The 14614-nt window shown below is 34.8% G+C and overlaps 1 protein-coding gene across 4 annotated transcripts; it reads right to left on the reverse strand.

The window, feature by feature from the left end:
* Positions 1-3985: 3985 nt before the first annotated feature.
* On the reverse strand, positions 3986-9328 carry LOC102602655 (uncharacterized). Of its 4 annotated transcripts, none has more exons than XM_006359882.2 (4): positions 9132-9328; positions 7210-7485; positions 5814-5993; positions 3986-4820 (listed from the first exon to the last, which is right to left on the reverse strand). In XM_006359882.2, the coding sequence occupies exons 2-4, from the start codon at positions 7450-7452 to the stop codon at positions 4203-4205; spliced, it is 1041 nt and encodes a 346-aa protein (XP_006359944.1). In that variant the 5' UTR covers positions 7453-7485; positions 9132-9328; the 3' UTR covers positions 3986-4202. The 4 variants fall into 4 exon arrangements, with proteins under 4 accessions (XP_006359944.1, XP_015170102.1, XP_015170101.1 ...); XM_015314616.1 differs by lacking the exon at positions 9132-9328 and adding an exon at positions 8052-9118; XM_015314615.1 differs by lacking the exon at positions 9132-9328 and adding an exon at positions 7792-9118.
* Positions 9329-14614: the final 5286 nt, after the last annotated feature.

The raw sequence follows: 14614 nt of genomic DNA on the forward strand, positions 1-14614 counted from the left end.
GAGGCTAACTTATAACAAATTCAATGACCCTGGCTACTGGCCTACCTCAGATTGTGAGGAAACATGTTTTGATTTCATTTGCTTAAGAGTTCATTTCATTAGCGAAGACTGGAATCTAAGAAGTTGGGTTGTTAGCTTTAAGTCTTTTGATGCATATGACGATTATATTGGTGAGACAATGCAATGTCTTTCAGATTTTGGTATTGAAGATAAGATATGTGCTGTCACTGTGCATAGCTATCTGGACTTTGATGAGGTTATTGATGCCATTAAAAGTAAACTTCTTGAAAAGAAAAGACTCCAGCCAGACGGACAATTGTTTCGTGTACCTTGTTGTGCAGACATTTTCAGTTCAATGGTGAAAAGAGCATTTGGGATGATAGAGGGTTTTATCAGTGACATTCGTCTCATAGTATGTTGAGGCAGATCACTACCAGTGTGGAATGTGACATTTCATAAACTAGAGGAAGCATTGGAGTTGGAGGCTAAAGGAGAATACTTGAAAGCAGATGATTATAAGGGCTATCATATACCTTCTCCCCAAGAGTGGGAGAAAGTTAGGGGAGTATGTAAACTTGTAGGACATGTCTATACTGCAGCAGAAGTGTTATTTATGGCAAAACGTCCCACTGCAGGCCTCTACTTCCACAATCTTAATAATCTTCGATTTAATCTGATGAAAGATTCTGCAAGTTCAGATAAATTTACTAGAAATGTAGCCAATAGTATGTTGGAAAAGTTTGACAAGTATTGGAGGAATATGTATTTGGTGTTCGCTCTAGCTACTATTATGGATCCACGCTACAAAGTGAAGTACTTAGAGTTCTGTTTCTTGAAGTATAAAGATAATGATCATTCTCTGCTACCGTCTATCTTGGAGTCCATCCGAAGCCTTCTCCATGACTATGTGGTGCACAAGTCCTCAATGGAGTATCCTATCAGCGCTTCAGGTTCTGACAATTCTGATACGGGTGAAGATCTCTTTGAACAGATGGAAATTCTTGATGATCATAGTTTTGGATTTGACTGTTTAGATGAGTTCAGCAAATTCATCCAAACAACTAGTCAGCCACCAAAATCAGAACTTGACTGCTAGCTGGAAGAACCTATTGTGCCTTGGACCAATAACTTTGATGTATTGAGTTGGTGGAAAGCTGCTAGCCCCAGATATCCTGCCCTATCAAATTTAGCTCGTGATCTTTTGTCAATACAATTGTCTCTTGTTACAGGCTATGATGCTTATCTCACCGATGTGGGTGAACCTGATAGAAATATTAGATCCGTGGAGTCAGATTTAGTGAATGCCTTGATGTCTACAAAAAGCTGGTTTGACAAACAGCGTTGCAATGCCGGTAATCACTGATTCTTCTGTTCTGTGACATTCGTTTCTTCCATTATTTAATTCTTGATAATTGAATGCTAGAAGTTAATACAGATGACTTACTTATTAAACATATATATCTAACCTATTCTGCTATACACAGTTTTCTAGATCACTTTAAAATGTGGGATATCTTCTTTAAGCTGATGTGAAAGTGAGTGGATTGAGATTAGAACTTCGTGCAGTTACTGGTAGACCATCATGGTGTATCTCATATTTTGTTTATAAAAGAAAAAGAAAGAAACTATCTTCTTAATTGCGACCAAGTGATGGTTGGATGAGAAAATATTGAATTAGCTTATGTTTGTCTTGCTGTTGAACTAGAAATAAACTTCGTCCTTGTGAATCTTGATCTCTCGTCTATTTGTTTTTCTACTCAAAAAGAGAAAATAGATTTTGATAACCATGCCCAGTGAGCTTCTGACCTACTTGCGGTCCAGTGGTCCTAAATGCTTGTGGGGAAAATAAACTCCAAAGCAAAATAGCTGAGCAAAACACAAGAAATATGATTGAGGGACTCAATGAGCCGGAGGATTAGACCCCAATGTTCAAATCAATCATGTGTCTGGGTCCTCTATATGGTTTTATAGCTATAGATTTGTTGCTTTTGGTAGGTCACTTCTAACATTTTCTCTATCTTACAGTTGACCCTAATGCAACAGTCAGCGGGTGTATAGGTCTCATTCCTTCAATTCATGATAGACTGATTGACGTTGATGACATTTGTGATGGCATGAGACCAGTATTGGTACCTCTGTCATGTGGTATGCATACATGGGTCTTTGAATTGGCGGTTTAAGATGCTGCTCGTGCTCCTGTTCCTTGTGCTAGATAGGATTGTGAGGTGGATAACATTGAGTTCTAGCGTAGGTTTTGCATTGGCAAGGACAAGTGATTGACCTTAGTCTTGGTTAAAGACAGAGAGATCTAAATAGAACAGGGTTGTTGCTGAATAAGGAACTTAACTGGTACCAAACCTTAACCATTTCTTGTTTAGTCTACACAACATACAACCGTAGATGGTAGAGCTCAGAAAGATAATGAGGATTCAAATTAATTAATTCTGCGACGACCAACTCTATCTACAAAGATCCCTATAGTTTGAGCAGAGACTTGTGCAGTTTTCTGAATGCTTTTATGGAGTTTCATTAAGATCACTCTGACTGTTAAATTTCTTGCAAGTAAATTCTCTATGCTGAAGGAATGAAAGGTTCACTTTTCTGCTTATGATGTTCAGTTCCTTTTGTTCTTCAAATGTCAATGACATTTGGTACTTTTTGTTCTCTCTCCAATGTCAGTGTTTAGTATCCGAATTGAACACAACTCAAAACTTTTAATGCTGGACATCCAAAATTAAAGCAGAACTATACAGTTCTCTTCTTTTTGCGATGGGAAACGAGTCATGTTACTCAAAACTTTGTTGCGACATCACCAGCATCATACAGTAAAGTTAAATTTCTGTTCAATTACCATAGCATCAGTTTTCTAGTTGCTGCTTTATCTGCTCGTTGATGGTTCTCTAAATTATATAACTCAAAGGCTGGCATTTGATAGAGTATAATATGCAACTCAAAGTCTTTCCATGTTTGCTTCATTCTCTGTAAGTTCATTGACGTCTTTGGTAACATCTATTTTCTGTTCTCCATAATTTTTCTCTTGTATGCTGTACTGGCTGAACTTATGCTTTCATGTAGATGCAAGCTGAGGGATCTTTGGTGCAGAATAGTTGATTTGAGAGTAACTATCTTTTTGCTGGAAGTTTGAGATTCCAAGAAGCCATCATCAGGATCACTTCCTATCTGAAATAGCAAGAAACTTACATGGCTATTGGAATATATATATATATATAGTAGAAATCTACCTAGTCTATTGTGTTATGTGGGATGTTAGCTACTCTAGTATATTATTGCAGCTACTTCTTTTGTCTGTCTACTTCTTCACCTGGATATTAAATAAGGTGCATAGAATCTTTTGTTTCTTCAAATTCTGAGTGAGAAGTATCAATATGAAGAAAATCCTTGAAAATATTCAGCAAGAGGATCAATTTTTTTTTAACCATGCCTTTCATGTTTTTGTGTACTACCCATTGGCTCCTAATAAAAAATCAACGCACGTTACAAATTGTGAATGGATATTAAACTTGATTGGTCAAGTGAGTAGTTTAAAAGAATTTTGTGGTGAATCATTACAAGTTTGCATGTCATTTTCTGAAAGTATTCAGATTTATCTTTGTTGAAAGTTGCAGAAACAAGGTTTCCTTCAAATGTAGTCCTGTATTTTCATATTCATGAAGTAAAATCATCACTTTTATATTAAAACACACTTCAATACTCCATTGAAAAAACTAGCTGAAACTAATAGACAACAGCCGCCTGGAGGCTTAAAAAAACCCATAGAAATCGATCCACATGACACTTGTAACAACTAATTGAGCTAACGATATCTTTCCTTTGTATGTATTGAGATGCATTTAAATACAAAGGGAGTGATGTTTAGGTAGATAAAAGAAACAACGGATAATTAAGATATGAGACTCGCAAAAAAGATAATTTAGACATGTTTTTGACCTGCATTAACTCAATAGGTAATGGTGTCATCAGTAGCTGGAGAACTAATAAAAGACGGATATTATACATTTACTTATCATCCACGACATCAATAACACAACTGTTTAAGCAAAATCAAACTCTTTCAGAAGAAATTTACAAGACAAGACCCCAAAAAGAACAAACATTTTGACAAACTTTTACTTTACAAGCATCAAGAGGACCAAAAACAGTGTGTAGTATGTGTCGACTGCGAAAAGCAAAAAACTCAAGATTTAGAAACCTAGCAGCTCCACAGCCCTGTCTGAGAGAGTCCATAACACTGGTGCAAATACAGGAGTGATCCTTGGCAACGTAGGATATGTCAGCGTTCCGAGCAAAAACCAATTGAAGCTCAAGAGAGCAACTGCATCAGACGCGGGTCTGTTCTTAATGGTTGTGAAGAACTGGACCACGCTCCACAACGACATGCCAACGACAGCAAATAGCGCGAGGACTAGAGGCATGCATGCATCTTCAGCTTTCCATACGATCGTTCCAACTAAGAGCGATAATATTGCACTAAAAAGGGTCTGGGAAACAGCTAGATCCCTTCGTTGGTGTAGCACATCATTTGTGTCAAAATTCTCAGACGTGGTCTGAGTACGTGGCCGGTTGACATCTCGACAGGATCTGGCTTCCATAAATTCAGGGCTCGTACTTCCGCTTTTGCTTTTATCTTCTTGCATTCCTTCCTTGTGTGTGGCAACGCTCTCAATGCCACTTGATCTCCAAAATGGAACAGCATCGCTACAACCTTGCATTACTTGGCCATCAAAATGGTCTTTTAGGTCCGAAAGTGCTTTACCATGAACTTCGTTCAATCGTTGATTTTCCACCTTCAGATTCTGAAGCTATATCACACCAAATACAAAGTTCAGGCTTTGCCGTCTCAAAATTTGCAGTATCATGAGCAGATGAAAAATTGGAACTCACAGGACCATTATAACAAATGTCAAAGCTACCGCTTTTCTGTGACCAGTTTACCTCAATCTCTCTTTTAATAAGATCCATTTTTTTTTAAGTAGCAAGAAATACATATCTGAACGGAAAAAGGTTATCCATCTGAAAACTTAAGAAACCAAATCTCAACTCATCCACATAACAAATGGGACGGATATTCAAGCAGTAACTCTAAGCTAAGTTGCATTGACTCGACAATTAACAGTAAGAAGTTACTTTCTACTACATAAAAAAGTTTATATAGTCTATAAGCTGTATCATCATTTGAAAACCCTGAACGGTCACCATAATCACACTGCTCTTGTTCTCATTCTTAATTCTTATATATCTTATATATACATTAACCATCCAATGCCCTGAAACACACAGATCCGGATATAGCAGCTCCCCTGTATAAGAAAAGGCAGGAAAGTCATCTTTGCAAAAAAATGGCCTTTTTCACTATGGCATCTTGTCCTAAACAACTGATCATATAAACCCTTTGTCTATTAATCAGCTCCTTTCCTTACTAAGATACATCAATATGTGACACTAACGAAAAAATACTGGAGAATTTTGATATTACAGTCCCAAAATCCAGGAAATCAAGTAAATGATCAACTTTCCGACCAATCCTAACAGGGTTACTCTTTCTTCAAGTCACACAGTTCTAAATGTGTGTATTCCTTCAACACTTAGATTTATATTCTCCTTAATATGCTGTGCTTCTTTGTTGCACAGAAGAAGTTATAGCAGAACAATGATACAACAAAACTGAGACACCAGCTACAATGGAGCAAATGAGTGGTAGCATGGAAACTTCTATAAATCTAAAGTGACATGTACAAGTATAGTAGTATACAAACAAAAAATTTATCAGTAAGTAGAGAAAAAAAATATTTCACCTGGTCCTCCAATTGCTCAATTTTGACGATGGCATCGTCATGTTCATCCTCGAGTTCTGCTAACATGGCCTGCATTATCTTTTTATCCTTGATGGCTACTAGTATTTTCTTCTCAAGTTGCTTCCTTTCCCAAACAAGATTCTCAAACTCGATCTGCATTTCCTGCAGATGCATCTCCAGCTGCACATGTATTGTTCTCAAGTCAGTTGCTTTAAGTCAGCAAAATAATACCAACTCCTCAAAATGAAGAGTAGAGGCTATATCAAGTCAGTTGCTTTAAGTCAGCCAAATAATACTAACTCCTCAAAATGAAAAGTCGAGGCTATATCAAGTCAGTTGCTTTTAGTCAGCCAAATAATACTAACTCAAAATGAAGAGTAGAGGCTATATCAATTTAAGACATAACTAAATAGACATCTGTGACACTAAAAGAAACACACACACACACACACTATAGATATATACCCAGTCCTTGCATCCAATATGAATTGCAGGAGATCTTTAACGAGGAACAGATTAATAACTCCTGACTACTAACACGGTGGAAGATTTCAAAGTTAATGTGGCATTGAAATTTTGTGTTTATGGGAATAGATCAGGTAGTACCATAATGATAATGAAGTTACTAATCATTTTTCTCATTGAAGAAATTATTCCACGAAACTGAACAGCATTTGGAAATAGAGCTACCTGTGAAGTCTACCAAGATTATATTGAAGTTATACAGGTGAAAGTTGTAAAAAGGACAAGTAAACCCTCATACAATAGAAAATGTTCTGGTCCCCCAAACCCCTGCCACACTCTCACACAAGGTGTACAAGAATAGAGAAGATAGAAACTCGTTAAATTACCTTATCCATCTCCACTCCTCTTCCTTCAACTTTGTTTTCCCCTTCGGGAGTAATATCAAAACGCAATTCCAGATTACTCCAGATCTCACAAATTTTACAAGCATTGATATCAATCTACTATGAGTCTATATGAATTCTATTTTGTTCATTCTGCTCTATCCAGGTTCTATTGTATGCCAAATATTAGATATCAGAAAACTTCGCACTAGTTAGGCTAGTTTTAAGTTGATTGCCAACTACCACAATCCTCCTTCTTACTCCGAGCTTGAGACCAACTATATTTTGCTAAGTTCACATAGGTATCCAAACAAGAGTGCTGCACAAAATGTCGGATGGGGAATTTGAACACCTTATGTACTGGTCTAACAAAATTGAGAGTGCTACCCATTCGGATGATTCAATTATTAGTTTCTGTGTTTCTGGTTCATGAAGCACTAGAATAAACAAAAACTTAACACTACATACAAGACATGTGGAAGAAACATCCAAAAAACTAAAACATAAAAGTGGACACACACAATAAACTTTTCAAAAATAAAACTCACCGCCCTTTCCCTTTGTAGAGCTGTTAAACTCCGTATAGGCAGGGATAGAATAGCAATAGCCCAAATTATCAGTCTCCAGAGTAATCTGGCATGAAAACCCATAGCAGCTCTCAGCAGTTCTGTCCATGTTTGGATAACAATGCATATTGTTCTCACACCGAAGAAGCAAGTGAATTTGACAAGTGACAAAGGCTTGATCAGCAAGATCATAACAGTGTTGACCAATTGAAGTAACTCTGCCATCTATACTTCCAAAAGTGGTCATATGTACGCCATCTGCATAAAATGTTCAAGTCCTCAAAATCTCGGTATAGAAGTTAATTCACAGAATGATCAAATCACAGTCTTCAATAAGAGTACCAGATAAATATGAAAATTTTAGAACATCCTCGGTATAAGTCCAACTAGTTTAAGGCTACATAATGAACCACAACACAGAAATGTGTACAAAAATTATTAGGAAAACGGTTCCCTCAAATGCTGGAAGCACTCTGAAAATCAACAAACTCCCATCTTAAAAATTAAATGGCATTAATTTATCCTTATAGAATGCAAGAGGAATTCAAACAGTTCCAAGCTCACCACTAGCCAACCAGTTCAGATATCTTTGCAAAAGTCCTGTGTTGTAAAACAAAGGAAACCAAAGTTCATTTCTTCCAAGTAATATCTTCTATTTGTGGATTCAATTTTGATATGATGGCAGACTGAATTAGTAACAAAAACAGGTGCTGTAAGATGTGTAACATGAATAGTAACAATTCACTGATTAATAACATCACTGCAAATATGATGAATCTAAATCTAATACTCCTACTACTTTTGCATCAAAGGGATGCCCTCACCACTCATCCTAACCGCAATCGTGGGATTGATCAAAATTTGTCATTTCATCTTTTAATCAAAACTCATAGTATTTCTTCTCAGGCTGATCCAAAATCAGCTGGAAGAACTACACCTTATCAAAGAGCCTAGACTAATATCTGCTTTCAAATGCGAAGCCAGAGACGATGAACCCCTGGGTGAAAATCCTGTCTCCGTCATGGCATGGAGAACTGACTCCTTTTTAAAAAAAACTTTCATCGTTTTTGACATTTTGGGACATCCCAAAAGGCTCAAATCACAACACTTTTTTTTTCATCATCTTAAATTTCAGCCTTATAATGACAAAATGATAGTATCAGTCTTACGCAGAGCCAGCAAATTGCTATAAATAACTAATTGTCCTATAAAAGATTCAGAACCACGTTCAAATCTATGAATTGTTCTCAACAATCAACATAAACTGAAAACAAAGACAGAAACTGAATACAGACAATTTATCAAGCCAAAAATTGATAAACAAATACAACAAACATCAATATCTGAATGCAACAAAGAAAGAAGCACATAATTTGCACTTCCAAAATAACACAAATATATAATATACATATACATTTGGATCAGAACTTAAAAAATATATCTTCAAATATCTGTCTAGCCATAAGTCTTTTTAAAAGTTTGAATTTTTTTCAAGAAAACTACATGTCCATAGATTTGAATTTTTTGCAAGAAAACTCAACATAAAGTGGAAACAAAGACAGAGACTGAATACAGACAATTTATCAAGTCAAAAATTGATAAACAAATACACAAACATCAATATCTGAATGCAACAAAGAAAGAAGCTCAGAACTAGCGTTTGGCCATAGATTTGAATCAATTTTTTTTTTTTTAAAATCAAATTTATCTTCAAAATTTCACCCTCCCTAACAAAAGTTTGATTTTTTTTCAAGATAACTACATGTCTAAACACAACTTCAAGTTTTAAAAATCACAATTGTAAAATCTACTGCCAAACAAGAGCTTTAGTTTACTGAAAGAGGTTTTTTTTTTTCATTTGAAAAAAGAAAAGGAGTGGGGAAGATGAAGAGAAGAGAATTTACTGTGAGTGATGGAGAATTGAAAAGCTGGAATGCGGAAGTTGGAAGACGGAGTCTCTGAGGAAACATCTTTTTCAGAGTGGGGTCGCTAAAAAAGTGGGGATTTTGCCACCTCCATTCCATAGAGAGTGACACGTTATGTTAAACAAAGAGCTTTGAATGGATAGAGAAGAGTATCGCCATCTTTACAAACTGACATCAGTCAAATCCTGCAATACTGCTCATAATTCACAGGTGCGGATATGCATATTCGAAAAAATTTATTAAGGTATAGGCCAAATCAATCAAAGTTTGCATTCATTTTTTGACACGTGGATCGTGGGGGGTCCAAGCTATCAGTTAAGGCTGAAAAATGAAATCAAAAGGAGAGAGAATGTAAAGTTTGAGCGAGAATTGCAAGACAATTATGTGATCCACGTCCCATTTTTTGACATGTGGATCGTGGGGCCCAAACTATTAGTTAAGGCTAAAAAATGAAATCAAAAGGAGAGAGAATGTAAAGTTTGAGCGAGAATTGCAAGACAATTATGTGATCCACGTCAACTTTAATTAAATAAATTAAAATACTATATTGAAAATGGAAAAGTGCACAGTAAAAAAGGCAAGAAAGGAAATAAAAAGTCATATTATTAGTTGATCAATTATTTTTACTATTTTAGCATTAAATGTTATGTTTGAGATTAATCTTGTTATTTTGACTTTCATTTCAGTTTTAATAGGTTTATTAAAAAAATTGAAAAATCATGAAAAAAATGTATCTTTATGATATAAATTTTTAAAAAATATTGTTTGAAAAAAGAGAAAATTCACAAAAATATTATGCTTTTAAATTAGTATATTGTTAATGATATTTTAATTTTTTTATTCAAGAATTAACTAATTGACTATATTATTTTCTTTATTTTTTGATAGTTTTGTTAAATTTTTTCTTTTTTAAAGGAAAATTTAAAAGAGAACCAATAATCTTTTGCCACTTGGCAAAGATTGCATCTTATCTATGTGCAACAAACTTTCTTGACTATTACTCTACACTGTACCGAATACTCTTCCTTGTAAACCTTAGATAAGAGCACAATACTATTAACGTCAAATACCAAATTGAAGACAATAAAATATACACAAATCTTATCTTATCTTGTAATATAGAACTATTTTTAAAAGTAACGCTAGTTTAAAGAAAATAGAGTGTAAACAAATTTCAATATAAGAATAATATTTTTTAATAGATATTCAATTCAACACGTTAAATAAATGTGGATATAAAATAGAAATAAAATATTGATCAGCTAATAATATGACTTTTTATTCCCTTCCTTCCCTTTTTACTGTGCACTTTTCCACTTTCAATATAATATTTTAATTTATTTAATTGAAATTGACGTGGACCCCACAATTGTCTTGCAATTTCCACTCAAACTTTACATTCTCTCTTCTTTTGGTTTCATTTTCAGCCTTAACTGATAGCTTGGGCCCCACGATCCACATGTCAAAAAATGGATGGAGCCTCACACAACTTTGGTTGATTGGGCCTCTACCATAATAAAATTTTGGAAAAATTACATAAGTGAAGGTATTTTATTTAATAATTACCACTTTTAAGTATACTTTTAATTTATTACCATTTTTGTCAACTTTTAGCAATACTTACTTAAAACAATTTTGTTCCTTTAAACTTAGCAAAACGTGCTGCCATTCGCAACTTTCAGTAATACTGTCATTCAGCCAAATTGTTATATATGGTTAAAAGAATAATGTTGACAAATGTCGTAAATATTTTTAAAAAAATGTACACATAAGTGATTTTCCCTAAAACATTTCATGCATATTCTACTTGACATAATATACATCTTATATAGTGTAATATAATTAATTTGTAGCCTAAGTCATCTCTGGCTCCTTAAATTGTCCGCATAATTCATTTAGACATCTCAAATAAAATTTATACCTATCAAATACTTTTATCGGGTAGAATTTGAACCACTCAGACACTTTATGCTGATATGACACAAAAAGTGAAATTCACACTAGGTGAGCGCGTGAGATCAAATATTTCAATATTTTCTATTTTTCTTTTCAGTTTTTTTTCTCTTTTTTTTTTTTTTAAAAAAAAAACCTTTAACAATCTTTTTCTCTTTCCTCTCTTTCAATACCACACCATCTGCTACAGCCTACAAGGCTGTAACTGTATCTTTACAACACTTCACCACCAATTTTTCAAAAGCAAATTTCCGTCATTTTCTTTTTTCTTTTTTAATTTTTTTATTATTGTATTATTAATTTTACAGTAGAACTACTTTCGGTTATCTCTTTTGCCAAAAACAATTAAGATAATCATTCACATTTCTTTGCCAGAAAAAATGGAGATTATCATCTACGTCTTCTTTGCCGGAAGATAATGAAGAGCACCATCCACATCTTCTTCACCTCCCCCCTCACACACCTCCTCCGACCCACGCCCCTGCTTCCCCACAAATTAAAGCAAAAATAAAAAAAATCAAAATCAAAATCAACAAAGGAAGAACATATCTTTTAAAAAAATACTATCAAATGAAATGGAAAGGCAAAAGGCATAAATTGCCCCCTAAACTTGTATCCAAAAGTCATTTACACACTTTAACTAATGGGGCGACTTATTACACACCTTAACTACATAAAATTATATTTATTTCCCCCTTCCGTCACCCAACCCAGGGCGCGTTTCGCTCCACATAGTTGAGCGTGTCAACACGCTAATAAAGTCATATTTATTTATTTTTTTAATTAAAAAAACTCAGCCCAACGGTTATATTCCCATTCTCTTCATATAACCTACCCACCCGACCCTAATGAACAAGAACCCTAAAATTTTCACCCAAAAAATCTGAATCAAGAACCCTAAATTCAAACATAGTTCAAAATTCCTTCTATTGAATCAAAGGTAACTCTTTTTCATTATTATTCATTCATCTCTTTTCCATTTTGATTCATTCCTCTTCTTTTTCATTTTGTATTTTGTTTCTTATCTATTTCATTATTTTGTAATTTTTAGTTGTTTGATTCGCGGTAATTCTTATTAAGGTGCTACAATGACTCGAATAAGCTTGACTAGGCTCCGTTTGCAAGAGGAAGATCATGAATTGGAAGAGGTGCGATGCAAACATGGATTTGTTTGCCTTTGCTGACCTCTTGGACCCCGAAAATCCTGGTAGAAGATATTGGGGTTGTCCTTACTATGGGGTAAGTTAATCTTTTTAGAGTTGAATGATTCGTTTTGTTGTTTCAAGAGCCATATAATGATTCATTTTGTTTTTTAAGAATGCCAGATCATGTGATTTTTGGCTTTGGAAAGATGATTATATTGATCCAAGATCCAAATTTGTGATTCCCAAGTTGTTGGGAAGAATTGCTGAGCTTGAACATATTGTTGAATCTTCTCGAAAAGTTGAAATTTCAGATAAGGAAATCAAAAAGCCTACTAAGTCGACCGAACCTATGGAAAGCAAAATAGATATGAACAAGAAAGAGTCAAAAATGGATAGTTTTGATGATGATTTGAAGAAGATGAAAGCAGTTGAAAAGAAATGGAAAAACAAATTGGCCAAGTCCAAGAAAAGGGAGAAACAACTTTGGATTGCTCTGTTGTGTGTTTGTATTTTAGGTGTAAGTTTAATATTTCAAAGAGTATTGTTTCTGAAAGGAGAAGGAGATTCAAGGAAATTGTCATGATCTCTTCTTGTCCAAAAATGTGCATTATTGTGTTGAACTTGTAAGGCTTTTGTGTAATGAAAAGAATTTGCAAGGCTTTCTTTATCTAATTTGTCTCATTTATGTTGGCAAGTATTTGGTTTTGTATTTGGGCATAAACTATACATTTAGTGTCTACAACTATCTGCTCAACTGTCTAAACTATACGTTTGCGTAGCCACTGCTAAAGTAGTCACTAATTGCCCTCCATAAACACAAAAACCATCAACTAAAAGAGAAGCAATATTGTTACATAAACAGACATCCATAACTGCATAATCATTAATCAAAGCAGTTACATAATCAAACACCACAAATCAAAATGCAGTCGCAACTGCCAATTCATTGTCTTAAATATAAGGGAACTAAATAGGGATAAAGTGCATTGCATTGTCTATCACCCAACAAAACATAATGTCTACATTGCATTACCAACAAAAATCTACCAAAACAAGTTAGATTGCATTAGAGCTCTCTTGGCTCAAATGTGCAGCCTTAGACCTAGTCTCCATTTGTTTACTTCCCCTCATCTCTTCAAGTTGGCTTGAGGTCATAGCTTGTTTTCCCTTCCATTTCACACCACATGGTGGTTTATGTCCAAGATCTCCAGTGACAACTGCTGAAGACTTCACATTTCTAAATCTTTCACTAGGCATTCCAGGCTGTTCAAATGAATATAAATAATCTTAATTTGTGATTAAAGAAAAAATAATAAATGATATTTAAGTATAGAAATAGGGAACTTACATTAATAATAGTAGCACCACTTTGTGTGTGTAGTATACCCATTCTAACCATTCTTGTTCTGCTAGCAACACTACCCTAAAAAAACAACAAAATATTCAGTAAAGCAACTTATTTAAAACTTATACATGAAGTAAATAAAGGAAACTATATCACCTTTTCTGTTGAACCCTTTGGTCTACCCCTTCCAGGTGTTGCTCTTGGGCCAGCAGTTTGTGTTGATGTTGGTGCAATAGCAGGTGTTGCTCTTGGGCTAGCAGGGCCATCAATTTGTGTTGATATTGTTGCAGTAGCAGGGCCAGAAGGAGGTCTTGAACTTGGTCCAGCAGTAAAACTTGTGCCAGAAGCAGGTGCACCAAGAGAACACTTTCTTTTATTGTGACTCTTGTTATGACAAGTGCTGCATGACATCTTAATCCCTCTTTTGGATAATTTTCCAGTTTTACTAGTTTCACCTTGCTCTTTCTTCCTTTTCTTGCCAGGCCTTCCTGACATCTTCCTAACATGAGGTGGTATCACAAAGATGTTTTGTGATTCTGGCCACATTTTCAGATTCATAACTAGCTGAATGAAGTAGTTGTATGTCTTCATGTATGTTTCTCTGTTATACCAATGAGAAATGTAGTTGATTGGGTCCAATTTCCTATGATGAAGAGCAGCTATTGCATGAGGACATGATATGCCTTCCAACATCCATGCTCTACAACTACATGTTTGCCTTTGAATATCTACAATATGTCTGTATGGTCCATGAAGTACCTCATACCATGTATCTGAATTCCATTCAATGCTGCATTTCATAGACTTAACTGTGTTATCTTGTAAAACCTTCATTGCCATTGGAGAAATGTCACAGATCCAAGTATTGCAAAACTCTCTCATCTGCCCTATTCTTTTCATCATTTTCACCCTAATTTCTTCAAGCATTGTAATTATAGTCTTATGCCTTGCTGTTAATATCCATGAATTGAAACATTCAGCCATGTTATTGTCTACAACATCACATTTTGAGGTAAAAT

The sequence above is a fragment of the Solanum tuberosum genome, unplaced genomic scaffold, assembly GCF_000226075.1.
Source record: "Solanum tuberosum cultivar DM 1-3 516 R44 unplaced genomic scaffold, SolTub_3.0 scf00303, whole genome shotgun sequence".
Lineage (NCBI taxonomy): Eukaryota > Viridiplantae > Streptophyta > Magnoliopsida > Solanales > Solanaceae > Solanum > Solanum tuberosum.

What these genes read in the sequence shown, in the direction of transcription:
- LOC102602655 (XM_006359882.2), bottom strand. Translation starts at nt 7,452, where the DNA reads ATGGCAGAGTTACTTCAATTGGTCAACACTGTTATGATCTTGCTGATC. An exon ending in CTCTACAAAGGGAAAGGGCG is followed by an intron (nt 5,994 to 7,209) that starts GTGAGTTTTATT and finishes ATACATGTGCAG; the next exon opens with CTGGAGATGCATCTGCAGGA. An exon ending in TTGAGCAATTGGAGGACCAG is followed by an intron (nt 4,821 to 5,813) that starts GTGAAATATTTT and finishes GGTGTGATATAG; the next exon opens with CTTCAGAATCTGAAGGTGGA.